At 41.8% G+C, this 27,679-nt stretch overlaps 1 protein-coding gene and 1 non-coding gene across 2 annotated transcripts; one reads left to right on the forward strand and one right to left on the reverse strand.

Annotated features, from left to right (window-relative positions):
• Window positions 1-1,339: 1,339 nt before the first annotated feature.
• On the forward strand, window positions 1,340-20,167 carry hkdc1 (hexokinase domain containing 1). The gene is made up of 18 exons (XM_088917848.1): window positions 1,340-1,474; window positions 4,939-5,101; window positions 6,557-6,705; window positions 6,802-6,921; window positions 7,646-7,741; window positions 8,185-8,284; window positions 8,742-8,925; window positions 9,471-9,626; window positions 10,607-10,840; window positions 11,501-11,805; window positions 12,936-13,084; window positions 13,283-13,402; window positions 14,150-14,245; window positions 14,663-14,762; window positions 15,365-15,548; window positions 16,382-16,537; window positions 18,152-18,385; window positions 18,861-20,167. The coding sequence occupies exons 1-18, from the start codon at window positions 1,412-1,414 to the stop codon at window positions 18,997-18,999; spliced, it is 2,748 nt and encodes a 915-aa protein (XP_088773974.1). The 5' UTR covers window positions 1,340-1,411; the 3' UTR covers window positions 19,000-20,167.
• On the reverse strand, window positions 9,223-9,304 carry trnas-aga (transfer RNA serine (anticodon AGA)). The gene has a single exon. It is a non-coding gene; the product is annotated as a tRNA-Ser (tRNA).
• Window positions 20,168-27,679: the final 7,512 nt, after the last annotated feature.

The following is a 27,679-nucleotide window of genomic DNA, read 5'->3' on the forward strand; positions in this document are numbered from 1 at the left end:
CGTAAAAACAAAATTAATGTGAAATAAAGCTTCATCATATGTTCCATGCTTTTCATTCTCTTGATATTCTATTATAAATCCCAAAAAAGACTGAATGATTTTTCTGGTTTCTGTGACTTAGAGAACATATGCTACAGCCAGCCTTACAATTTTGGCTGTGATGTTCTCTACAGTCTGAACAAAATGGTGGGTTTTTCAACAAAAGGTCTAACTGCCAGGCAGCTCCAGCTTAGCTACAGTTTAGCTCCAAGGTCACAGTTCTCAACAGTATCTCTCATCCTCCCCAAGCCTGTCTGTTTAGCTCTGCTGAAGAAAAACAGCTTCACAAACCTCCTCTCACTCAACGGAAAAAACCCCAAGGCCATATTGAACAGTGGGCCAAGCCAAACCTTTGGATGTCCATGACGTTTTGAAAAACAGATTTGTGGAACCTGCTTGAAAACCAGTATTTATTAAAATATACGGAGATGTCCTCTTTAGAGTGCTAAAAGAACAATGCCGAGCTCTGCAACATGTTGTCATTGTTTTGTAGAATGAATGGAGAGATTCTGGGTGCAGTGAAAACCTCCCAGTCTCTTCCCACCAGCTCCCTGATGACCTGATGATCAGTGGGAGTGATGCTGTTTTTGCAAAGGATTGTGGCCAGCATAATTCCGAAGGCATGTTACGGCTATAATTCTTTAGTTCTGTCTTTTTGCTAACTGCATCAAGAAGGGATAAGCTGTACTGGAATTGCACATTAATATTGATACTGCTTGAGTGCACATGTCCGTTCCTGTCTTTAACATACAGTATGGATGTTTCCAGGTACCAGCTTCAAATACTGTCCTTATTATCTTAAAGCCTTGAATGGCAGAATTAGGTTATGGTAAAATACAGGAATTGAAAATACTGTGGTGCCATGGAACTTCATGAGTAAGTCCGTGCTTAGGCTGTTTAGGTTTAGGTTAGACTGGATTTGAGTTCTGAGACTCCGCATGTCTGCATTGTGTGCTTCTACCGTTATCTTCAGTCCCCCCTCCCCAAGGCGGGGGGACCTCTGCAGGAGTTGGTCTTTGTGAAGCAGCCACAGCCAGAAGGGCAGTCCTTTTGCCTTGGAAGGAAGCCAGTGGATTGCTAGGAGAAATGCAAGAGTGGAGCAGTCAGTGAGAGGCTGAGCTATTAATTATTGAACCAGATGAGGGTGGGCTCTAGCTTAGACTGGAGACTGGGCTCCCTGAAAGAAACATTTTTCAAGGCATGACGACTTCATCTGGGCACAGGAGGAGTGATCTTCCCAAAGAGGAAAACTGGTCCTAATTAAAAAAAATCAAACGTGACCACAGTAAACACGGGAATAGCACATGAAATAGTGGGAATTTAGGAGCGCTGCTGGGAAAGAGGTACTTGAGGAAATTGTCCAGGACTCAAGATGTTCGCTGTGCATTTGCTCTCATTTTATTTTTCAAAACTGAAGGAAGACCAAATCGCAAAGGTGAGTTTTTAAATTTTCTTTGACCTCTCGCTGAGCTTGATTTCAGTGACCCACTGCTAGATTGAGATTGTCTCTCAGTTTCAGATCATTGTGCAGGTGGAGCCTATACAGCTTATAACAGAAACTGTTCATTTACTGAGTCTGGTGAGAATTAAATGCATTTTTATGTAATTGATATTTTGTAGTTAAGGAAGAATAGATGGCACTCTTATCAAAACCCAAGGATGGCAGAATTTACCAAGAAACAGTTGTTGATGTATGAGCAGGACCCAGAAGTATCTGTGGGCGGCAGAATGATAGATGTGGAGACCAAAGCAACTAAATGCTAAAACAAACAGGGACTGCAGGCATATGAACTCATACAATCCAAACCCTGTCTGAAGCCAAGCTGTTTGATCTGTTTTAATAGTTTTAGATGGAGTAATTTGCTCTATTCATAATAGACTTGTTTGTGCTTCAACATCTTTTCCTTCATCTTTTTTTAATCAAAAAACATGGAATATTTACTCTAATTATAGAAGAAAAAAACACCTGACTAATTTTAATCAGGAGGCATAACATAAAGCATCTTACAGCCAGGATACGATTGCATGATCTTTAGATCTTTGAGGATTTTCTTTACCAATTTACTATTTGTAAATAGTGGAGGGTTGAAAGTTTAGCAATAGATTAACTTAATACAAAGTAGAAAAAAACAAAACATAGCTCGCACGTGAAAAAGTGCTTCATGATCACCAAATGTCTGATTTAATATGGAATTGTACTTAGTCTTAATATGTGGCATTTTATCTTTTGCAAACAAAATTCAGGAAGTCCTGAAAGGAGTATCTTTGAAGTTTACTATATTAAATTATTAATGAAATATTTTTTTTATCTTTCCTCTCTACATAAACATAAAAACCAAGGGAAATAATGGCAATTGGAAGATGTATTTATACAGTACAGTAATATCATAGAAAAATGATAAATTTAAACAATTCAAATAAAGGATTACAGGAAATCAGTTCCTTAAAGCATTTAAAATCAGAGGAACAAAGTATCAGTGTGTCTGTGGGTTATCAGGATCATCTCTTTCTCTTCAAGATTGAATCAGTGACATTGCCCAGCTACAGAACCTTGAACTGCCACAGCTGTTACTATTATCTCCTTTGAAACTGTGGGGAATGATTAACTGTGTAATTTTATTAAAGCAGTGGTTAATGAGTCGCCTGTGCACCTTGCACTTCTCAGCCCGGTGCTGTGCCACCATAAGATTGCATGTTATTCATGTCTTTAAATCAGGGCTGTCGAAAGGGAAAAGACAGGCTCACCAACACACAGAAGATACTGTTGCTCCCAAGGACCAGGGCTGGGCTCCACTGCTTTGAATTATGCATGTCTGGAAGTGGAGAACCGTAGCAGGAATAAAGCTGCTCTTATTTTAAAATGTGCACCTTGGAAGTAACAACAGTGATTTATTTCACTTCCACCCAGTATAAGACTACAGCCCACTGAGTTCCCAGGCCAGTTGTGAAAATTCACATTTTTCTGTGAAAAGAGGTTCACGAGCAGCTCTCGGTGGCCTCTGTGCTCACGCGCTGGCAGTGAAGCGGTGAAGCTAGTGGCACTGCCACAGCCAGCGCTCTTCACAGCTCAGTCTAACATACATGACTCTTCAGAGCACACCTCCATCTCCTGTTGTTTGACTACGTCACCTTCTGGGTCTGCAGTAGGGCACTCTTCCTTTAAAAAAAAAAGAATATAGTTTCTTTTCACACAAATTCAGTTCTTCAGGTATCTCTATGCTGGTGATGTACATTGACTTAATTGTTACCAGACTACGTTTCACCTAATCATCTGCACACTTGATTTCTAGTATTCCAAGAAATGGATTTTGTTGAATATCTGTAATGGGATCCCTAAAACTACTTCCTTAAGTTAATTTTTAGGGTATATTTTTATGAACGCTTCAATATCTATTCACTGTAATACAATTGAATGTTAGCTAGGATTCGAGATTAATTAACTGAAATAAATTAATGAACCAATTAAAGTTGGTTTTTGCCCGACTTGTGAATTTTAGTACTGTGGGTGCTTGCTGGGCTTTATATGAAATTACATAGGTTGAAATAAGTTGCCAGTTACTGCTGAATGTACAGTAATTGTCACTGTGATATGTAAATCCAATTTTTCCTTCAAATCAGATGGCTTAGGCTTTTTGTGTGCACACACAGGCCCAGATGGCTACTTGAGAAAGCAGTGTTCAGTATGTAACAGCTCATCGGATTCTGCTGTGCACAAAAGGAATTTGAGGTCAAATCCAGCAAAGGAGTCTTAATTCCTCTAAAGCCTAATTTCAAAAGAAAGCCATAGTTCACATTCTTGTCTTGTAATTCTCCTTCGAGTTGAATTTAAGCCTCATGGAAGACTGTAAAGCTGCTTTTGGGGTGAGGAACTAGTGCATGAAATCATAGCAAATGGATTGACTAAATTTTCCTATTTTTTCTTGAATGCAAAACCCTTCATAGTAGCACCCTAGTTTATAGAACATCTTTTATTTGAAGACTCGGCAAGGTACCGAAACAAACTAACATTGTAACTGGATCTTTAGAGCATCATGGTGGTGCAGTGGTTCGCTTTGCTGCCTTGCAGCAGTGGGGCCCCGAGTTCAGTTTCAGACCTGGAGTGCTGCCTATGTAGAGTTTGTACCTCCTGTTGTGGTAGATGATTCAATTAAACGAATAAGATACTAGCAACAAAGCTATCACGATAATAATAATTCCTTAGACGTATATAGTGCTTCTCTGGACACTCCACTCAAAGTGCTTTACAGGTAATGGGGACTCCCCTCTACCACCACCAATGTGCAGCCCCACCTTGATGATGTGATGGCAGCAATAGTGCACCAGTAAACTCACCACACATCAGCGATCAGTGGGGAGGAGAACAGAGTGATGAAGCCAATTCATAGAGGGGGGATTATTAGGAGGCCAATGTGAAATTTGGCCAGGACGCCAGGGTAACACCCCTACACTTTCCAAGAAATGCCCTGGAACTTAAAGACTACAGAGAGTCAGGACCTTGGATTTAAATCTCATCCAAAAGATGGCACCTTTTTTACACCATAGTGTCCCCGTCACTATACTGGGGCATTAGGACCCACACAGAATGCAGGGTGAGTGCCCCCTACTGGCCCCACTAACACCTCTTCATGCATTAGTTTTTCCTAGGAGGTCTCCCATCCAGGTACTGAGGAGGCTCACGCCTGCTGGGTTTCAGTGGGTTGTCAGTTGTGAGTTGCAGAGTGATATAGCTGCTGGCTATAGAGATATGTAGAATAGCCTCCTTCTGTGGCATTGTGGTTATGGGATCTGACTTCCTGCTGAAGTTGTCAATCATGTCTGTCGCTCGTCAAGATACTGGTTGCTCAGTCTCAGTTGTTCCAGCGGTCGCACCCTGACACCCTGCCGCTTCGGCCCCCGCAGGTCGACCGGTTTCTGTACGCCATGCGCCTGTCGGACGACCAGCTCCTCGACATGGCCGCGCGTTTCCGGGTGGAGATGGAGAAGGGGCTGTCGAGCGAAAGCTGCGCCACGGCGGCGGTTAAGATGCTGCCCACGCACGTCCGCTCGACCCCCGACGGATCAGGTGAGAGGCGAGAGCTTTCAGGCTCTGCTTGATCAGCATGGTGTCAGACATTGAAAGGGTCCACTTCACCCTTGATTTCTCCTTAAACATCAAACATTGTACTTATGCGGTGATTTAGATATTAAATTAAACGTGTGCTTTGCCTTGTTCTCAGTGATACAGACTTTTAAGTATAAAGAAGCTGGTCATATGAATGTATGTGAGTTAATGAGAATTAAGCTGTTCTTGGTAATTAGCACTGCATGCATAACTCTTGAACAAATATGTGCTAGAAACAAGTTGATTCTCTGAGCCCTTGAGACTGTTGACTGCTTTTTTGAATCAACCGGCAGAATCACAGGCGTGAAGAATGCTGGATTGATTTTATACATAAATGTGTACTGAGAAGGTCAGCTCTGATAGTGATGTACTTTTTTTGTGCTGGAAAAATGGAATATTATTGAATTAGCACAGAAAAAAATCTTCAACGATAAACTGCAGCCAAGCAAGAACTAGCAGTTACTGTATCTGGTCTTTTCCTGACATTGTGTTGATTTTAAAGAAAATACTGTACTGTACAAGTACAAGATGATAAATGATGCAATCATAAAGCCATTAATGAATAAGAAAAAACTATTTATTTGATCAATGTAGTGTTGTTAATGTAGTTAAGAGACATTGTCATTGTGTTTTGATTATAACAAAGCAATGACAATAATATTTGGGTACATTTTTATGAGCAGTTTATGGGTGTAAACTCTATCACAGCAAAACTCCAACTCCCCTGTACACTTTATAGCACTGTAAATCGTAGAGCTCTGATATCATGAGAAACTTTCATTTCTGACAGTTAAGAAAATGCGCCGTTTCGTCAGATAGTATTGTTGTGAGAAATTCTTCATCGGGGGAGCAGGACACAGTCTTGTGGAGATTCAGTTTTATTGACGTCACGCGTTCGGTCTGCCCCAAGGAACAGACCCTGAAAGGGGATTCCAACCCTTCTATACAGTATGGGCTCAGAAAGAAGTTCTGTTTCACAGTTTTATGGTCTGTTATGGATATTTGTACTGTCCTTTGATACAGTATGTAGCCTAGGTTGAACTGCTTTGTCCTGCTCTAAGTCCTGTCCTTTGATGTACAGCAGAAATATATCTGCTTTATCCTGTTTATGGTACTGTATGTTTATGGCTGTTGGTCCTGTCATCGCAGGAACTGCTAAAGCCAATCAGCTACTGTATATTGCATCTTAGCATAGCCATTGGTGAAGGTTAAATTAACAGATCCCAGCAACACCTTCCACAATGTGGTTAAGTAGTAATATTGCAATGCTGGATATGTGCAATATTAACATGTCCCACTCCAGTGTCGAAACCCTGGGATCATTGAGGACTGGTTGCCTCTGGGTGACATCTTCAATACATGAATAGTTGGTGTGTTCTGAGGCCGCCTGTCAGGCAAAGTCCAATTGTGTTTCAGAGAAGGGTGAGTTTCTGGCGCTGGACGTGGGAGGGTCGAAGTTCAAGGTGCTGCAGGTGAAGGTGTCTGATGATGGGAAGAGGACTGTGGAGATGGACAGCATCACCTACCCCACTCCAGAGGAGATCCGCAGTGGCAAGGGCACAGATGTAAGCAGCAGAACCCTTCAGCACAACACATTGGCACCAGTGTCCCACTAACCCCACTCGAAGCACTGCGAAACCTGTAACCTGCTTCTTCTGCAGCTCTTTGACCATGTTGCTGAGAGCTTGAAGGACTTCATGCAGAGGAAACACATCAATCAGAAGAAACAGCCGCTGGGGATCACATTCTCCTTCCCCTGCAGACAGTCGAAACTGGATGAGGTAACTGGATTGGGTGAAACACGCTGGGGCTGTTTTGAAGGTGCTGGGCAGTCATATCAGGGATTTGTCTTGCTGAACATGGTGATTGGCTGGTGTTGGTTTTCTTAGCTTCACTCTTTGGCAGTCTAGTAACTGGTAACTTTGGCAGTCAGGACAGCCTTGGGTGTAATTTTCTTTAACTGTCCACTGTAATACATACAGTCTAAGATGGAGGTTTCAAACTCCAGGAAAGTAAAAGTGGACTTTGACAGAAATCATTGAAAATAAAAACATCTTCTTTGCCTTCGATAATTGCTGTACCCAAAGCTTGAGTTAGTAGTTTTGTTATAATGCTTATAAACTGCACGTACTGAAGTCAGAATCATCCAATTTGGAAAGACGCATTGCAAAGGCCCAAGAGATTATTGGCATGATCTTCACCTCTTACACATGAGTGGGACTTCTTGACATTTAAAGGTATTTAGAATGACATGTTGCAGGCTTAATAATCGATGGGTGTGTATAACATTTCACAGCACTGTCACTTTGTCCAATGGCTTCTCAAAACCTTCAAAGAACCTCTCACAAGAAAATATAGATATTTTTTTTAAAAAAAGATAAATGCATTGACCTGCTGTAGAGAAATGAACAAAAAATGTTTATGTGCATGAATAAACAACATTTATCCTTGAAGAATCCTTTTCTTAAGATGGAATGGAATTTGCTCTGCCTTCCTGTCTTGTAGGGAGTCCTGCTGTCATGGTCGAAGAACTTCAAGGCCAGGGGGGTTCGAGGCACAGATGTGGTGGAGTTGCTACGGGAGGCAATTGACAGACTTGGGGTAATCTTGGAGCTCTCCAGAGAACCTGACATCTGTTAGTTCATATTACCTTACCAGTGGTATGCATTTCCCGTTTTTGTTAGTCAGGCTCAGTACTGGTTTGTCACCGAGACATTTGCTTGTGACATGGCTGAAAACATTCCTTCCATTTCCATTTTCCAAAGCAGTTGCCTGTCGGCAGCACTTTTCCATTATTTAATAGTTTTATTAATCAGACAGGCCAATAATGTGAACACATTTTTCACCTTCTGTGGGTCAGGATGTAAAATACCTTAATCCTCATGTGGGTCAGGAAAGAAAACAACACACAGGGACCCTTGTCTGCACACCAGTCCATGTATAGTCTTTGTATCTTAAAAGGGAGAGAGTTGGTAGACTTCACTGCCCTCTAGTGCCCAGGAATACTTTGTCCTTTCTTGCACTTTCAAGCGTCTCCTTTTCAGGGAATAGATGTGGATGTCTTGGCCCTAGTTAACGACACTGTGGGAACCATGATGACCTGTGGATACGATGACCAAAACTGTGAAGTGGGAGTCATTGTGGGTGAGCTTACACTGAAGCTGTGGTCTCCAGTATGGAGACAATCTCCAGTATTAATTATTGTGTTTGTTACATTGTGTTAGTGTGTGACAACTGAGACGAGTCCATCCTGCCAATATTGCAGTTGCTGGGATAACATTTAGTTGAAGAGCAGGAGATTGTTTTTTAGTTTTCTATTCTGTTTTTTTTTTGGTGCTCTAGATATTTTTTACTTACGGAATACTCTAGAGAAAGGACTTTCCCCCACTTTGTTCCACATTTGAAATTCACTTTCCATTTATTCAGAAATACTTGAATAAAAAATGAAATACTATCATTTTTTCAATTAAATCAAAACCAAGCATTATTATGTATTGTTGTTAGTACAGTACAGACGATAGTGTATCTGCCCAGCTGTGTGAGCCAGACTCTTGGGTCACGGCCTTATGCCTTACGCATGCTGGGCTCTGATCGCCCGCAGGCACTGGCACCAATGCGTGTTACATGGAGGAGATGAGGCACATTGACCTGGTGGAAGGGGACGAGGGCCGGATGTGCATCAACACGGAATGGGGAGCGTTTGGGGATGACGGCTCACTCAATGACTTCATCACGGATTTCGACAGAGAGATTGACGCAGCGTCCATCAACCCCGGGCAGCAACTGTAAGCATCCCATCGCTGCTCATGCTGTCAGAGTAGCTACTGTGTAACACCACAGACACAAGGTCTGCTGACACTTGAACACAATTCAAGTAGCTGACAACAGTCTCTATAGGAGCATTAATGTTCACATCCAGTGGAATGTGCGTCCTAAAAGATAAATGTATTTCCATACAAGAATGCAAATGCATACACTGATATGTTTTCCTAAATGAAAAAAACAACACCAAAATGTTCTATACGGACAAGACAAGAGATAGATAGATAATACTTTATTAATCCCGTAGGGAAATTGATGAACGTAGTCAGCAGGATTCGAACCTGTGCGGGGAGACCCCAATGGATTTCTAGTCCATCGCCTTAACCACTCGGCCATGACTACACAAGTACTGTGTCCAAGCTTTAATGATCCCACAATCCCATTGTGGCAAAATAGACAAGATTTGCCTCATTGCTTGAAGAAAAAGATCATTTGGAAGGTGCCAACTCCTGTCCAAATCAGAATCTCTGATCTGTTTCTAATCCCACTCTTTGTACTGCGTCCCCAGGTTTGAGAAAATGATCAGTGGCTTGTACATGGGCGAGCTGGTGAGGCTCATCCTCCTGAAGATGACTAAGAAAGGCTTGCTATTCAACGGCCAGGCATCCGATGCTCTGCGAACCAAAGGCAAATTTGAGACCAAATACGTCTGTGCCATTGAGAAGTAAGACTTCTGTTGCGCGGCTCTGCAGTACCATTCCAGGGTGTTCATGATCAGATCAGGTTGCGTGGGAGGATGACAAGGAGTGTCACCAGCAGCCTTTGCATTCAAGATACGGATATAGTGATGAACGTTTCTGTTAAGAGTTTGTAAAGATGTGAACGAATGTCCTGCAACTTCAAATTGTGTGCTGAAAACATTATGGTCAAGTTAATGGAAATAATTTAGTGAATAATAAATGAACATCATATAGACTACTGGATTTAACTGTAACTGATATGCATGCAATTATTTGAACCACTGCATGTGGTTTTAAAAATGCAATGTTATATATTAGTAATTGTACACATCCTCTGATCTATGCATTGTCAGCAAACCCTTACTGCTGGGAAGTATTCCCAGGAGTCCAATTCTGAAAAATACAGAACAATACAGGGCAACATCATGGACAATATACCAATCCATCAGGGACACACAAGTACACAGAGATACTCATTAACCCAGCCTGCATGTCTGTGGGAGGTGGGGAGAAACCAGAGCACCTGGAGAAAACCTACGTGAACATGGAGTTCAAGTCCAGAATCGAACCCAGGATCCATGATCTTTGAGAAAGCTCTCTGCCCACCACACTGCAGTTCTGCCCTTTTACTTGTAAAATATTTCATAGTGTCTTGCCTTTCAAAAATAGCTTGTCCTACACTGTAATTTATAGTGATGTCTTAGAGACAGAAGTTGTTTTACACTGACAATGAGGTTTTACAGCTGTGTAAAATGTGTCAATATGATTGGCTGTGTGAAACCTCACAGAAATCCATCTCCGATGGCACCAAACTTTTAAATTAGTAACGAGATGTTGCTGTGCCCTGTACTTTGCACTGCCTGCTCTAAGAGATTTTGTGACATCTGGAGTGATTTCCTTTTCTGTGTGTTTCACTAGGAGATGCCCAGTCAGGCTCTGGATAACAGTGATTTTCATGTTTCAGGTACAAGGAGGGTTTGAGCAACACAAAAGAGATCCTTACCTCTCTGGGCCTGGATCCCTCAGAGCAAGACTGCATCGCTGTCCAGCACGTCTGCACCATTGTCTCCTTCAGGTCCGCCAACCTCTGCGCCGCGGCCCTGGCGGCCATACTCACGCGCATTCGGGAGAACAAACGGCTCAAGGTCCTGAGGACCACCGTGGGAGTGGATGGAACCGTCTACCGGACCCACCCCCAGTAGGTGACTCTGACATGGGGCAAATTCTGCAGCTCTGGGGGGAGGGGCAGTGGCAAATGTCAAGGAATGGCAAAAAGTCTTGGTAAATGCTTTTTTCGAACGTCTGTGCAAAGTGCCATCTTTTATTATCTGGGAGCCAATAGATGTTTTAAGTTCAAAGAAAAGTTTCAAAGATTCTCTTTCAAGCACTTCAAACAGGGCACAGTTAAAGTACAATAGAAAGGTGAGAAAGGAAGTCCTCTTTGACTAGGCCACCCGTGGATTATCACATGACCGCAAGCTATGACATGAGCCGTGTCAAACCTCCAGTTAAAATGAACTGTCCTGTGGCACTGTGGGACACAAAGAGTGAAAAATGAAGGATGGCACCAGCCAAACACGTTTCAGAAGAAAGTATTATGTGGTTTTCTACCTGAGCAAGGTTGGAGAGTCTGGTTGATTGGAAATTCAAAACTGGAGATTGTAAAAAAAAAAAGAAAAGTAATAGCAAATTCAGAAAAAAAGTAAAACAGGAGTTCCATCAAGCTCGAAGTGCTTTGAATCTTCACTTCTAAAAGTCCAAGTAGCCCTTCATCTTGGCTGTTTATCTCACTGCTTGTACCTGTTAGCGTCCTAGCGCCCAGCGCGCGGTAACTGAGCCCGATGTGCCCGTGCTTTAGATACGCCAAGCGGCTGCACAAGGTGGCACGCCGGCTGGTGCCCGACTGCCACGTGCGCTTCCTGCTCTCGGAGAGCGGCAGCAGCAAGGGCGCTGCCATGGTGACGGCGGTGGCGCAAAGACTGGTGTCCCAGCACCGGCAGATCGCGGAGACCCTGGCCCCCCTCAGGCTGTCCCACCAGCAGCTGCGGGACGTCAGGGACAAGATGAGGGTGGAGCTGGAGCGCGGCCTGAGGAGGGACACGCACCACACCGCCTCGGTCAAGATGCTGCCCACGTACGTGTACAGGACGCCCAATGGGACAGGTACGAAGTCCTCCTCCCACCACAGCGAACAGTACTTTCATCTGTGAAGTGGGTCTGATTTTTATTGTCTTTAACGCTGATTTGAAGATTTGCGTCATAAAATGTTTTCCTTCATCAATGAATATAACCATAATTCAAGTGTAGCCAGCAGTCATATCACCCTGCAATGCACAGTTGGCAGCCCACTGAAGCTCAGCAGGTGTGAGCCTGGCCAGTACCTGGATGGAAGACTAAGGTTGCTGCTGGAAGAGGTGTTAGTGGGGCCAGCAGGGGGCGCTCACCCTGCAGTCTGTGTGGGTCCTAATAGCTCAGCATAGTGACAGGGATACTATACTGTAAAAGGCACTATCCTTCAGATGACACATAAAACCAAAGTCCTGACTGTCTGTGGTCATTCAAAATCCCAGGGCATTTTTTGAAAAGAGTAGGGGTGTTACCCCGGCGTCCTGGCTAAAATTCCCATTGACCCGTACCAATCTCTTTCTCTCATCCTAGCGTTAATCCCGCATCAGCAGGGTCCGCTTGTCCCGTCTCCATTTGAACCAAATCTTTGAGCTGACGTTGCCATTAAATGCGACTGAGAATACTCCAACCGGCGCGTCGCTCCGCCTGCCATGACCCGTACCAATCATGGTCTCCTAATAATCCCCATCTATGAATTGACTTCATCACACTGTTCTCCTCCCCACTAATAGCTGATGTGTGGTGAGCGTTCTGGCGCACTATGGCTGCTGTCACATCATCCAGGTGGAGATACATATTGGTGGAGGGGAGTCCCCATTACCTGTAAAGCACTTTGATTGGAGTGTCCAGAAAAGAACTATAGCACTATAGTGTAAGCAATTATTAATGATCATAATTCATCAGTGAGTTAAGGTTACATTCCTTGGCTTTGCTCTCTTTCAAAGATTGAAAGACATGAATTAATTGGCTTTGTTCTCTTTATCTCTTTCAAAATGGCAGCCTCTTGCTTTAACGATGTCAGGGATACTGTGGCCTTCCGGGTGGCAAATTACAAAATTCGCATAAGTGCAGCACTCCCAGTCTTTATTTATGATTCACTGTTAGTTCAAGTCATTTTACAGAACTGTTCCTCATTTTTCTCAATCTTTAAATATGTTTGATGCCAGAAAGGGGGAAGTTTCTCGCACTGGACCTTGGAGGGACCAATTTCCGGGTACTTGTGGTCAAAATCCGCAGTGGGTTGCGTAGATCAGTCCGCATGTACAACAAGATCTATGCCATCCCTTTGGAAATTATGCAAGGAACTGGAGAAGAGGTAAGACACCTTCATTTCTCCTGTGTTCCACAGCTCTGACATCTGTACAACTGCCACCTGTCTCTCTTGCAGCTCTTTGAGCACATTGTACAGCAGCACTGACATCTGTACAACTGCCACCTGTCTCTCTTACAGCTCTTTTAGCACATTGTACAGCAGCACTGACATCTGTACAACTGCCACCTGTCTCTCTTACAGCTCTTTGATCACATTGTACAATGTATTTCGGATTTCCTTGACTACATGGGGATGAAAAACAGTCGGCTACCTTTGGGATTCACCTTCTCTTTTCCCTGCAGACAGGCTGGAATTGACAAGGTATAAGATGCTCTTTCATTGTGCTTTTCAAATCTGTGTTGTGTGTTAGGAAATGAGTTTCAATTGCTGTTGGTTGGTCCTTTATTTTTAGATAATATGAAAATCCAGTTTCAAAGCTGAATTTCATATTCTTGTCAAATTACTCAAAAGGGACAGATTGTTTGCCTTTTAAAAACAGAAGCATAGGAAAGGGGAATCCAGTCCCAGTCCTGGAAGGCTGGTGTGTCTGTGGAGTTTATATTCCACTCGTACTATATACTATATACTATATACTATATACTATATACTATATACTATATACTATATACTATATACTACAGTATATACTATATACTATATACCAGCTGGTTCATTGGTTTAACTGGACCAATTTAACAGCAGCTTCCACCTCTTGATATATAGCTACTTTAAAGAAACCTAAAACCAACACAAACACCCACCAGGACTCATGGTATAGCATCTTCAACAGGTTTCATCAATGGATGGCAGGGTTGTCTGTAACTTAAATATACATCATGTACATAAAAGGACATAATGTGTCATTAGACAAAGTATTTACATCATTAATTTCTCTTTCGTGTACATGTCAATTAATTCTATTCCTATTAGAAATGTAGTTACTGTGTATTTCAGATATTTCAGATACCCCATTCACCTAAAATTATACAGATGGCCAAGCGTAAGAAGGTGTTGTGTTTTATTCCTCTGACAAATAAAAATTCTGAATTTTGCATCCTCTTTACACAGGGAACACTTGTCAGCTGGACTAAAGGGTTCAAAGCCACATACTGTGAAGGAAATGATGTAGTAGACATGTTAAGAGAAGCCGTTAAAAGAAGAAATGTAAGTTTGTTATGTACAGTGTGTATTACTTAATGTACAATTTATTTAAATGTTTGTTCAAATGTTTAAATGTTAAATGTTGAAGAGCAACATGGTAATCTAATCTTTCAGCTAATTAGGATGTACAAAATGTGCAAACTCTACGTCGGCCATTAAAAAAGATCACTCGGACCACAGGTTGACCCTGTGATGCAAATACTGCTGACCGGACCTAGGGGCGGGTCAGGTCATTCGCCCTGTAGCAGAGCTGTAGCAGAGCTCAGCCAGCTGGGTGCTGTCCTGGGCCCACAGTGTGGTCAGTTGGAGGCACATCCTATCGATGCTAACTCGCTTTGAAGTCCTCCCAGTGGAGCGTGGCTCTGATGAATGCAAGAGGAGCAGTTTTTCAGTGACTAACCAAAACTTCTCTGTCCCCAGGAATTCGATTTGGACATCGTCGCAGTTGTGAATGACACTGTGGGAACAATGATGACGTGTGCTTACGAAGATCCAAATTGTGAAATCGGACTCATTGCAGGTATGGGGATCTAAAGCTGCAGAATGCTGTTGGGGTTACAGCTAGTGAGGATGTTTCAACTGAGCCAGGGATTGTGAGTGTACAGTATGTACGTAATGTGGCCAAATCCATCAGTTATGTCTCAACTCAGAATGCCCGATTTCTCGCGCCAAGCTTTCTGCAAAACCAGTCTCTGTCAATAGAGTTTCGGCACGATGCAGAATTTGTTGCCCTGTCTGTTCTACATTGGAGTGTACTCAGCAGCTCTCTGCTGCAGCAGTACTGCTCCCACCTCACTTATCCAACATCTGCTTAGGTCAGAGTGTCCTTCTCACCAGTTTCACATATCATACAACTAAGTCTGCTGCTTTACTGCTACTATTTTTACACATTTTTGCATTCAGGCATGTAATGAAAGTTTTTACAGAGGTAGCAGTCACCAATATAATTCACTAGATGAGATAGCTATCTGGCTGTACAAGGCCATAGAGATACCGTATTCCTGAAGTAGAATTAATATCGGCCTCAGTCTTTCTGTGGATGGTGATTCCAGCTTCTGAACAAGACAGAGATCGTGAAGATTGCAAAGATGAAAGTTGTAACTTGCCCCTGTTCCGCTTCAGGGACGGGGAGCAACGTGTGTTACATGGAGGAAATGAAGAACATCGAGGTGGTGGACGGAGATGAGGGCCGGATGTGTGTGAATACTGAATGGGGCGGATTTGGAGAAAATGGCTGCATCGAAGACATAAGAACAAAGTTTGACAGAGAAGTGGATGAAGGGTCTCTGAATGTAGGCAAGCAAAAGTAAGGAACCTCTTAGTTATTATTTTAGAACTGTTTGTAAAGGACAAATAATACGGTATAGTGCCTTACGTGTTTCTGAACCCCCAAACCGAACCAACTGTGGTAGAGTTACTGGGAGTGACAGCAGTGAAAGGTCTTGCCTGTGAAGTGGTTTCAGATGGTTTTGAAAGACCCAAGCAATTGTAGAGCAAGGCCCATAGAAAAAGACAGCATTTTGACAAAGCCTGAAGGTGTTGACTTCAGAAGTATCAGATTTTTCTATATAGACTTGCTCATTACATTCTTTTACATTCTGTAAAAGACAACGGGTGGCCTTGATTCATTAAGAAAACAATAACAATTCTGTCGGTTTAAGACTTTTTAATGAACAGGTACAGTTGATTCATCTACATGGTATTCAGGACAGATGCCTCCCCAGGCTGAAAGGAGAATACATCATATTCCCTCAGTGGCCACAAGAAGGCGCTATAGTTTCAGGAAGAGCTTCTGAAAACAGCTCTAAACTGAGGTTGTTTATGAAGTTGACAACCAGAACAGATTAAAAAAAAAAGATTTAGTATTTGCACCTGATGAATGCATCTTTACTATAGAAACTGTCCATCCCAGCAACCACCAAACGTGTACCGATCTGAGGTCTCTTATACACCTACTCAGTGTGCTGACCACTGGTTCCTATATTCTGCTGATCATGTGAGCCCATCCTACGAGGAAGCACCACAAGCCTGTCTGTTAAAAGAAACGAGACCGCCTCCCCCCCGCTCTGCTGATCTCTAACAGCTCGCAGGTGTTTGGCGCTGAGACATCTCGGCGTGACGCGTGCTGTGCGCTTGCAGGTTTGAGAAGATGACCAGTGGCATGTACCTGGGGGAGGTCGTGCGGCAGATCCTCATCGACCTGACGAGGCGAGGCCTGCTGTTCCGAGGCCGCATCACCGAGCGCCTCAAGACCAGGGGGATATTTGAGACCAAGTTCCTCTCTCAGATTGAGAGGTATAGTAGGACACCTGCCGCTCCATGTCTGCTCACCAGTCTGTTTCTGTGTGCTTGTTTTTTCAAGTTCAAGTTTATTGTCGTAATACTCATACAGGTATATGGTATAACGAAATGCTATTTAGCTAGCTCTCGGACGATAAGAAGTACAAAAAAAAAACAACAACAATACAGTTGTTTAATAAAAGAAAGACAGAGACAACAGGCAGTGTGCAAAACAACAGGTAATGTGCAAAACAACATCAGATGTGCAAAAAACATGCATCAACGGAATGAAATAAAGGATAGAAAATTGTGGGGAGTGAGCTTTTTGACATGTAAGGTAGAGGTAGATTTCAATGTGTGTTTGAGTTTTTGGTAAGAATGAAGGCACTGTGAGGTTCAGATCGTAGGTGAGAGAGGCTGGGAGTTTAATAGTTTGATAGTGCGGGGTCTGAGTCTGGTAGTCCGGGCCCGAATGCTCCAGTACCGTTTTCCTAATGGTAGAGGGTCATACAGTCTGTAGCTGGGGTGTGTGGGGTCTTTGATGATGCTTAGAGCTTTCCTCAAGCACCGTCTGTCATAAATGTCCTGTATAGATGGGAGGGCAACCCCAGTGATGGACTGGGCAGTTTTCACCACCCGCTGTAGGGCTTTGCGGTCAGCAATACTGCAGTTGCCATACTACACTGTGATGCAGCCTGTCAGTGTGCTTTCTGTAGTGCATCTGTAAAAGTTAGTGAGGATCTGGGGACATATCTTAGCCTTCTTCAACCGTCTTAGGAAGTACAGGCACTGTTGCGCTTTCTTGATCAGACAGGTGGTGTTGAGAGACCATGTGAGGTCCACGGTGATATGGACACCAAGGAATTTGAAGTTACTGATCCTTTCCACTTCAGTCCGATTGATGTGGATAGGGGCATGTCCGTTTTGCAGTTTCCTGAAATCAACAATCAGCTCCTTGATTTTGCTGATCTTGAGGGTGAGGTTGTTGTCATCACACCACGTTGTAAGGAGATTTTTTTTTTGCTGTTTCTGTTACAGGTTTGTTGGTTTAAAATGTAGCTGGATGAATGAATTTCATTAGGTATTTTCTGTTTGTTTTTTTTAACAAAATGATAAAAAAAACTTTTTAAGGGAATTTTACACTGGTTACATGTAGGCCTTCCATACGTTTGTGTGTGAGATGAATCATTAACACAGGAAGGGTCTCAAAGCCCCAGTAAAATGTGGTACATTTGTTCTTCACAGAGATATTTTTTTAACAAATGTCATACAGGACTAATAAGGACTTGTTTGTTAAATTGAATACATTGAAGATAAAGACTGAAAATTAGAATGCCAAGACTACAGGACCTACAAGTTTAGTGATAAAAATACAGTTCTTCTTAGACACCTTTTTCCTATACGTGGAAAAAACTATTCATGTTCTAAGCAATTTTTCCTGTAAGCTTCTTTGTAATCATGTGAGGTGTTTGTATAGTAAAAATAATATAATAATAAACTTGATTTTATATAGTGCCTTTAAAGGTGGCTTCTCAAAGAGAAAGCTGGTAGCTTGGGAATGTTTGTCAGGGCAAGTGGGAGACGAGTGTTTGGAGCAGCTCTCTAGTATTGATTCTGTCTGTCTCCTAGTGACCGCCTGGCCCTCCTCCAGGTCCGAGCCATCCTGCAGCAGCTGGGCCTGGACAGCACGTGCGACGACAGCATCATCGTGAAGGAGGTGTGCGGCGCAGTGTCTCGCCGAGCGGCGCAGATCTGCGGGGCCGGGATGGCCGCTGTCGTGGACAAGATCCGTGAGAACCGGGGGCTGGACAAGCTGGACATCACCGTGGGGGTTGACGGGACTCTCTACAAGCTGCATCCACAGTCAGTATCAGACAGAGGGTGTCCTTGCCTGTACCCGTTAGCAAGGTTTTGTCTGTGCGTTGAATGCTAGGAAGATTGGAGCCGTGTGTGGAAGAGGTCTAGTGTGTGTTCTAGTGTTAGAGCCAGATTAACACCAGAGCAACACTTCTCTGATCTCGTCTGGGGGAAGGCCACCCGTCATTGCTCTGGTTATAACAATTTCCTCCATGTGTGTCGGACATGAGCTGTACCGTGTGTGTACTGTACCTGTGCTTGGCAGCCAGGGACTGGTGTGGCATGTGAATTCACTTGGGGAAACATTATAAGAAGCGGGTTTCATGATGAGCAGCCAGCATTAAGGAAGCTTTTGGAAATTTGACTGAAGATTATCACAGTCTTGGACATGGAAGGTGAAACAGGTGTGCGGGTGGGTGTGATATCTGCTCAGACAGCCCCTGAAACAGCAGGTCCTACAGCCTCTGTCCTCTGTCCCCAGCTTCTCCACCAGCCTGAGGGAGACGGTGCAGGAGCTCGCGCCGCAGTGCAGCGTCGCCTTCGTCCTCTCCGAAGACGGGAGTGGGAAGGGTGCCGCCCTCATCACGGCGGTGGCTCGGGGCCTCCACACGCAGGCGTAGCGCTCGGCGGGACTCGCACGGTCCTCATGGTTCTCCGCAGCCTGAGATTTCGCCAACAGGGCCGCAAACCTGCAGCCTTTCAAAGACAGCGGGGGAGTTCATGAATGATCACGCAGCAAAGCTACCGAATGAGGGTTTTCGCATTAGGGAACTGTATGCCGTTTTGAGGGCTGATAAATGGGATTCACCACTGTTGAGCAGCCATGCTGCCGATAATGCCCAGAAATAGGAAAGGGGATCTTCCTGTGATTTGTGAATCAAACTACAAGCATAACACTCCAATTCTCCAGAATCCGCAGAACGATGTTTTGTAAAATTCAAAAAACGTCCCGTGGAAGTCCACTCCTTTATTATGAGAAAGTCTCGTTTTCTAGTAAAGGCTGCCACAACCCAGAGCTCACACCAGAAACACAGGGCATGAGGCGAGAACAAGAGCTCTTGACCACTCTCGCCAGCCAGGGGACGCCAGTCGGTGGCAGGGCCACGGAGAAAGAGACCATTTAGAATAGCCAACCAGATCTAGCCAGCATGTCCCTGGAGATGGGAGGAAACTGGGGTAGAAAACCCAGGCAAACTGAAGGAGAACATGCAAACTCCCGACAGAAGATTCCCGATTGGATTTAATCCCAGGACCCCAGAACTCTCAGAAGGCAGCATTAATGACCCTGTGTGTCACCCCACAGTGAGAATGAGTTGGAAAATATATTCAGATTGGTGTTGGCATAATAATCTTCTAAAGCTTTATTTTTGGGTTATGCACAACACAGATGATTAAGACAAGAATAAGGTAATGTGATTACATAGACAGTAGTGTTTCAATTTTAGATGTGGGTATGGTTCATACTATACTTGTGTCCAATCACATTGCCTTGCATAGAGTGGCAGGTTTATAGCTGTTAACTCAATTTACATATTCTGCTACCTAAGTAATTCCTTAGATAAAGAGACAAGAACTGGCTCAAAAATGAGACAATCTGTATGGTAAGAATATGTATAGTTTAGTCTGTACGGTAAGATTTTACTGAAATGTAAATATGTTGTAAAGGAAAAAATCTTTTACATATTTTGTCACTAATCAAATTACAAAATTAATAAAAACTTGGGGAAAAAAGCATTTAATAAAATAGCTAAAAATATGCTGTTTTATTAAAACCATTTTCTGTTTACATTCTATTGGGCTGTCATTTTTAAAGCAAACCTTACACATCTAATGCCAACAGAGCAATTCAAAAAGGGAAGCTCATGCACACGAGAAAACAAGGAAGAGCAAACAAAATGGGGTTATATATTTTAAATTTACAGTTTACTGCAGAGTAACAGTTATGTTAAATGTTATTAATATATTGGATTAAAATATATGTTAAGACTTGGACCTTGCAACACATGAAATGAAATAACCATTTATCTGGCACAACGTTTAACAAAGCTGAATGGAAAGGTATTGAATTATATCTCCTAAATCTGCCTGCCAGCTTTACAACCTGCCAGGTGGATGGGCCTGAGGAAAAGTTGCTCACAATAATCCCTCTCCATCCAACTTTAATGCGGGGGTGACCGCTGCTCAGGCCCTGACAGTGGACATGGACACATACAGTACTTACAGTAGGTGTCTCCACAGGCAGAGACAAAGGCAAGACCGCTGGACAACTCAGTCCTTTTCTTTGTATAGTGCATGTCTTAGCTAAAAATTGGGGTAGAACACATGCTACATTATAAACTTGTGCTCATAAATTTAAATCTACTGTATTTTTAATCTTTTTAGCATTGATTTGTGGGTGTGTAATAAGGTACAGGATATGCATTGCATTAAAAAATAGCAGGTTACAGTCTTGATTTATCATTACTTTTATGCCCGGAGTAGAGGAGATAATAGGAAGATTCTTTGATTAAAAAAAAACTTTGTAAAAAGAAAACAAGTTTATAAAGCAGAACAGATGCAATCTAAAGAAATGTGTTAAAACTACAAGTTCTTTGCATAGTAAGAGTGTCCGGGGCTAGATTAAAACTTTATCATACCATATAACCACCAATTCCAGACGCAGTACCTGCTGGCGGGCACTGTTGGCATTGGTAAACAGGGCACAGTGTGGATTTAATCCAGGCCTCTGTCACGTTAAAGGATCCATAACTCGACTAGTAACTGACTTAATGACCTTTTCAAATTTCAAATTCAAAATGGTGCTATGACCTCCAAAGTGCCTTGAGCTACCAGGATCAAAGGACTTGAAAATCTTTAAATGGCTCCAGTCTGCCTCCTGTGAAAGGTTCATTTATAATTTCCTAAATCCACAGCTGGGTGCTCTGTCAATGTGGTGTGATTTGGGACAGCCCACCAATGGTGAACAAAGAGTTGCTGACAAATGCAATTGTGCCTCGATAAGCATCCCTTTAAAACAATAGAAAAATTCATGTTACTGATTGCACAATGTGGGAATTTCTGCTTCCAAATGCCACTCTCAAGAAATCTACTTATTCCCAAAATATTTAATAGTTCATTACTTTTTATAGTAAGAATTGCTATAAATATTTAAAATAGAATCAAAATACACTTTATTTTTTATGATGATGTCCAGTCTGATGTTTTTGATTGGGTTTTTTTTGTGTTATAATCCTAAAAAAAAGAATTTTCACATTTGTAAAAAATTCAGTGAATCCAATACCTTATTGCTAGCTGGTTCAGTGTCCTGTTAGCTTCTCACTGATAAGGGTCAGTATTTTTAACTTTGTTTTAAAAAATCAAGCAGATTTAATTATCCATGTAATAGTTTAAGGCTAACAATAAAAGTGGAGTAAGAATATTTGAACTAATAAAGACAATTGTTGTATATTCAGTTTAAGCCTTTATAGCTTGAGAAAATAATTTTCTAGTAAATATTGCATACAAAGGATTTTGTTACAAAATGTCATTTCTCAAGTAAACTGATTGTATTTATGTATAAATGTAACAAAACCACCAACAAATTTATTTTCACTCCGTCTCTGTATCAATAGTTGCTTTCGAGCCTATTGGTAAAAAGCAGGTGGGTGCATGGATTATCTGCCACGTCAATTTAAAAAAGATTATTTTAAAGCTCTGCTTTTAATTTTATGATCCACAGAACTGAACGGAATTGTTCTTGCTGCTTTCACCGGTGGTGACTGTTCAAGATTTTGGATCATTTTTGTTCAGACTACTGATTACCTGCTGGAATATCTTTATTTACCTGGTATCACCTCTTTCCTTCTCCAGCCTTATTCTTATATTTCTTTATGCTAAATGTTATGGAAAACCTGATAGAAACTACAGAGTGAAGGATCTTGAGAGCGGTCACTGTGTTATTATGTAACCGTGCTTACTTAAATCCTGCTGAATCCTTTCTGCAGGAACAAATGCTAAGGACTGACTTTCAGACAAGATAATCTTCTGGCAGAAAACTTCCCTACAGCAATGGAAAGCGATGAAAAGATTCCACCACATGTACGTACAGACTAGGTGTTTATCGTTTTAAAGAGGTTGTTGGAACAGTTAGATCAAGACGTTTTTTCTAGTTACTGTATGTCACCGATAACTTTTGCCTGTAGACTGTTTTTTTTCAGGTGGCTCTGAATGATTTGCTTGGTGTGGTCTAGTTCAAGACAATATGGTAGAGTAAATGTGAATACTGTGGTGTGAAAAGGACCAGGTCTTATATTTTTGCCTGATGATAACCTGTTTGGCTTTATTTTATCTTATACAACTGTCTGTATATGATAAAATGATATCAAATAATTGATGTAGAGTTAATAGGATGTGAGTGGCTATCTGAATAAAAGCATATAAGGCACGTGCTAGCCTTATTTATCTGTTTTTAGATTGATTAGAAATATTTGAAACTATTAATCCTTCAAATGGGTTAGCATCCTTTATGGTTAATGCCTGCTACAAACATACAGCAGTCATCATAATTTGGCCTTGGGTGCTAAATGTTTTCTCTGCTTTAAAGTATAAATGCTCATAGCTTCCTTTTGGGAGGAAATTGGAATGCTGCTTTTTATGTTGAGTGAAAACTACAGAGATTCAGTGCAAAACATTCAACAATTCTATAATAGATATGAATAAAAAATAGATTGATTTTATTGGTTAAATGGAATTTCATATGTGAGACATTACTCACCATTAAAAGGATTCAAACTCTTATTCATTTAAAGTTTTATTTTCTGGGGATAAAACAGTTCATTTCATTTTTGGCTTCCCGTCAAATTTTCACTTCAAAGCAAGAAATAACTGTAGCTTTATTTTTGTAAATGGGATCTCCAAACAATTAAATAAGGAATGCAGTGTACAGTATATATTTTATATTGGCAGTTCTTCTCACACTGGCTTTTTACATTGTTTATTCAAAATTAAAGTAGTTGTAATTCAAATGTAAATTATTTTCCAAATAATTTAAATAAATAGTTATATACAGTAGCAGGTTTTGAACCATCTTATAGGATTTCACGCAAGGTTCAGTTCTTTTTGAGACTTTAATGTCACCAATTTCCTATACACTGTTTATACTAATTACTTGCACCAATTTAAGAAAGGAAATTTAATATGCGACTCCTTTTCTCCAAATGACTGTACAGTATTTATCGATGAAATTGTTATATTTCACCACTAAATCATGACTGAATTCACTGAAACAGTTTAAAACTTCCATCCGTCATTCAGCTATGAAAAAGCTGCTTATTCTTGTTAGGATGTGCAGCACCCAGGAGCCAATAGACTGGACCACACCCCAGATGGGACTCCAGTCCGTCACAGGGCACACACACACAGGAGCAAATTAAAAAATGACATCATCATTTCATTTGAAAAGTGAGGAAACTGGAGTGCCCTGCAAAAACACACATACACAGGGATGAGTTTAAACTGTGCAGGAGGCAGCCTGGTCTGCAACTGGACACCAAAGCTGTGAGGCAGGGACATCAATGTACAAAACACTGGGCCACCCAGATCCAAAAACGAATTGTTTAAAGAAAGAGTGATGCTGCAGGGCTAGGGGCTGTCCTGACCTGAATTAGATACAGAAGGGCTGCTGTGTGGATCTCCTGGAGAAACCGATTGGCTCATTGACTGAACACTGGAAACACAATACTGCATTCACATTCACGCCATTCAACCAGTTAATCGGCAACCCCAGGAGCTCCACATTCTGCTTCCTTTTGGACAGGCTAGCCCCTAGGCCTGCCACATTACAGTACTACATAAGCTCAGTTTAAAAAATGACTCACTAATCCTAACCGTTTGTAACAGTTTCAATGAAGTGCTATGGCTTTGCCATGCGTTCCATAGTTTCCAAATCGCTCCCAGATAAGACAGCAGTGACCTCCTGAATTTAGAAGTGGACTTCTTGCACATTCCTTGTGGAAGGTAATCCTTTTATGGTCACTGGCACCCAAGCAAGTATCCACATGCTACTGTTCCCAACAGCACCACCCCCCTCCCCTGGGGCTCAGCGGCTGATTCCGCTCATGAGGTGACAAAGTGACCTTTTTTACACAGCTGACATGAGGCTACAGTTGCTACGGTAACCCCCACACAGCTATTGAGCGCAGAGGCAGGATATCAGTTGACAGTTTACAGCAGGGGTCCCCAATCCTGGTCCTTGAAGATCGTGCTGAAGAGCAAGAAGAAGCTGTTAAACTGACCAGAGCTGATTGAGTAAGAGACCAGTTGAACTGAAAACTGTAGAAACCACTGCCCGTACTGGAGCAGTATTGGGGACCCTTGGTTTAAACAACAAATTGCTTGCTAAGGGTATGGTTGTCAAAGTTTTGTAGTGGAAAAGAAAATGTCACTACTTCATATCTCACATCATATTAAACTGGAAAGGTAGATGTATACTAAGAAAAAATTGAATGTTTTTTTAGAATATCAAACCATATTGACAGGTTTTGTCATAGAAAATAGGTGAAAATACTGACAATATTTTAGAGATGTTATGGGGCATTTCATTTTCATGAAGATAGTTCTCATTAACCAAACCAAAAATGTTTTGAAGCTGTTCTTCAGCAACCCTGTGCAACTGCACTCGTCCTAACCCATCTATCTCAAAAACATTTCTGATCTCGATATGTTGCACAGTGAGTGGATTTATGAGGTGTTTGTGTGAAAAAAGGTTTTTATGTGGTCATTTGTTTAAGTCACACAGCAGGGTACTTTACAATGAGTAACATCAAAACAGAGGATTAAGAAGATCATTGAAGGACCATCAAGAAATCAAGTTTAAACTAACTAAGGAGTATAGAATCGGGTTGAATATGTATTAGAGTAGCTGTGGGGGTAATTTAAGCTTGATAGGCCTCAAGGTTTAACTGGCTCTTTTTTTAGTTCCAGGTACTGGCAATACAAAGTGGAGAATGTTACTCTGACTTTGCATATTTGTGATTACTGTATAATCTCCTTCTTGGAGGAGACAACACACATTTAACATCCTGTGGGTGTGACTGAAATTTCTCCCAACCCTGATTCAGTCATCCTGGTAGTGGCCCCAGCGGTCAGACTGTTTACGTGAAAGATAAAAAGAAATTACCAGAGCACCATAATATGCTGAACAATAAAGTACAATAATTTGAGTCATGCAGATATAAGGCTTTTCTATATGGCACAATTTAAAACTTAAAACATGTATCAGTATGTTAAAAAAACACGTTTTTTCCCTGAAATACAATTTTTACCTACATTTTAATACTTTGACCAGCCTGGAAAATATCAATCAGGTTATTAGGCTATTAGAGAAAAGAATCAAACTTATATTACATTTTTATCGATATTCTTTCCTTGATCTTTAGAATGGAGATGCTATGAAGTGATTATTATTTAATTATTTAAACCTATTGGTATGTAACAATTACTGCAACTATAACAGTTCGAATTCTTATAATTGATAGGTACTAAAACTCGTTTTGCAGTGTGTAAAGAGATTACTTCAAACATCGGGAAAATATATTTAATGCATCACGGTTCTTCTACAAATAATTTTGTAAGCAGAAGAGAGTTGTATTGTTAGCCGCGCTGTGTAAAGATCTCTCATTACGAAGTGCTGATTCAGGACACCGAAGTCATCCCTGTAGTTCTTAATATAATTGGGGCTGACATTTTCTTATGACGCGCCTGCAGCCTCTCTCTGCTCCTCTCATCCCCAGCCGGAGAATAACTGGAGAAGGGTTCATTTGAGGGGAGCCGCAGTTTTTAATTTTTAATCTAGGTTTTGAGACAAAGGAAATGAAAAAGGCCCTAAACCCACATTACATTCATCCTTTTATTCTCAAATGCAAGTAAGGCCACAGCGCTGTGGGGGAAACTTCGCATTCCGGTGTAATCCTACCCTGTCGGTTTAATGATGGCTGATCACTTTAGAGGGAGGGGGCAGCGAGTGTTGCGTGTGTTGGGGGTTGCTTAGTAAAGAAGAGAGGGGGAGGCTCCTCTCAGCTGCCTGGAGAGGGGGAAAAACCGTCAAGAAAGGGCGTGTTATCTGGTCGTACGAGTCAGAGCACGTTTCTGTTACGTTGAGCGCAGCATGTAGGCACCTCTGCTGCAGCGGGGTGGGGAATAGCACTTAACCCTGTGGGCGCCAGGGCCGCGTGGAGCGGTTTGAAACCCGTAGAGGTTGTTTACATTAGGGGACCTGGTCGGTTACTGATAATCGTTGCGATATGTTTGTGCTTTTATAACATACACAGCTCAATGAGAGGAGAAATGTCCGTCACACCGCTCCCCTTCCAAGTCTGTTATAAATATCCCAGAGTTTTGAACTTTTTTTTAAATTATTGGGTTTGAGTTTATTTAAATATATTACTAACAAATTAATTTGCTAGAGAACCCTAGACTGAGGGACTAATTTCTTTTTAACATGGTTTGAGCGCTGTGACTTTATCAAGGTCACTGAGTACCACATCGTGCTGCTGCGTCCCGGTATAAATATGATCGAGATGATGAGAGTAAAACTAAGGCCGCTGAGGGTTATTATACTTCAGTCAGCGTTAGGTTTGTGTGGATGGATTCATAGTTGTTCCCAACTTCCTTGGGAGGATCAGCTCGCTTCTGTTATTTAAAAGTTCTTTTTATTGTTATTTCGATGTTAATTTAGCTAGTAGCTTTAGTAGTTCTCCCTTCTCCACTTGATATGCAGTGTTGTTTGGGCTGTATTTTAGATGTGTGTGAATATGTGAAGTTCTTTGGGATCCCTTGGAATAAAAAGCACAGTAGAATGCAAAGATCTCTATTAATAATTCTTAATTTAAGTTGATGTTTTTATAAAAGGTTACTTACACTTGTACCCCTTTATACAGCTGGGTATTTTGCTCAAGATTACTTCTCCACTCAGGCACAGTCTTTTTGCAGCAATAGTTTTGACATAGGCTTTTTTTCATCATTGCAAATTGCTAGATGGAAAATTGTGTTAAAGCCATATAATTTGGCTTTTTATCAATATGGTGTGAGAGTCTGTGAAATTCAGACTGTGTGTTGTGTATTTCTTTTTATGCGATGGGTGTGTTGTGTATCCTTCAAACAGGTGCAGGCTTGGCGGCCACAGTATGATGTTTGTCTTTATCTATAGGTCCTGCAGTAACTGGCCTCTTTAGCAGTGAGAAGGTAATTCAGTCTGCCAGATGAATGCCTTGGCTCTGATCTCAAGATCTGTTTGGCAGTTAGCAGGCGCAACCTGGCCCATTT

This window comes from Atractosteus spatula, chromosome 5 (genome assembly GCF_055471065.1).
Source record: "Atractosteus spatula isolate fAtrSpa1 chromosome 5, fAtrSpa1.hap1, whole genome shotgun sequence".
Lineage (NCBI taxonomy): Eukaryota > Metazoa > Chordata > Actinopteri > Semionotiformes > Lepisosteidae > Atractosteus > Atractosteus spatula.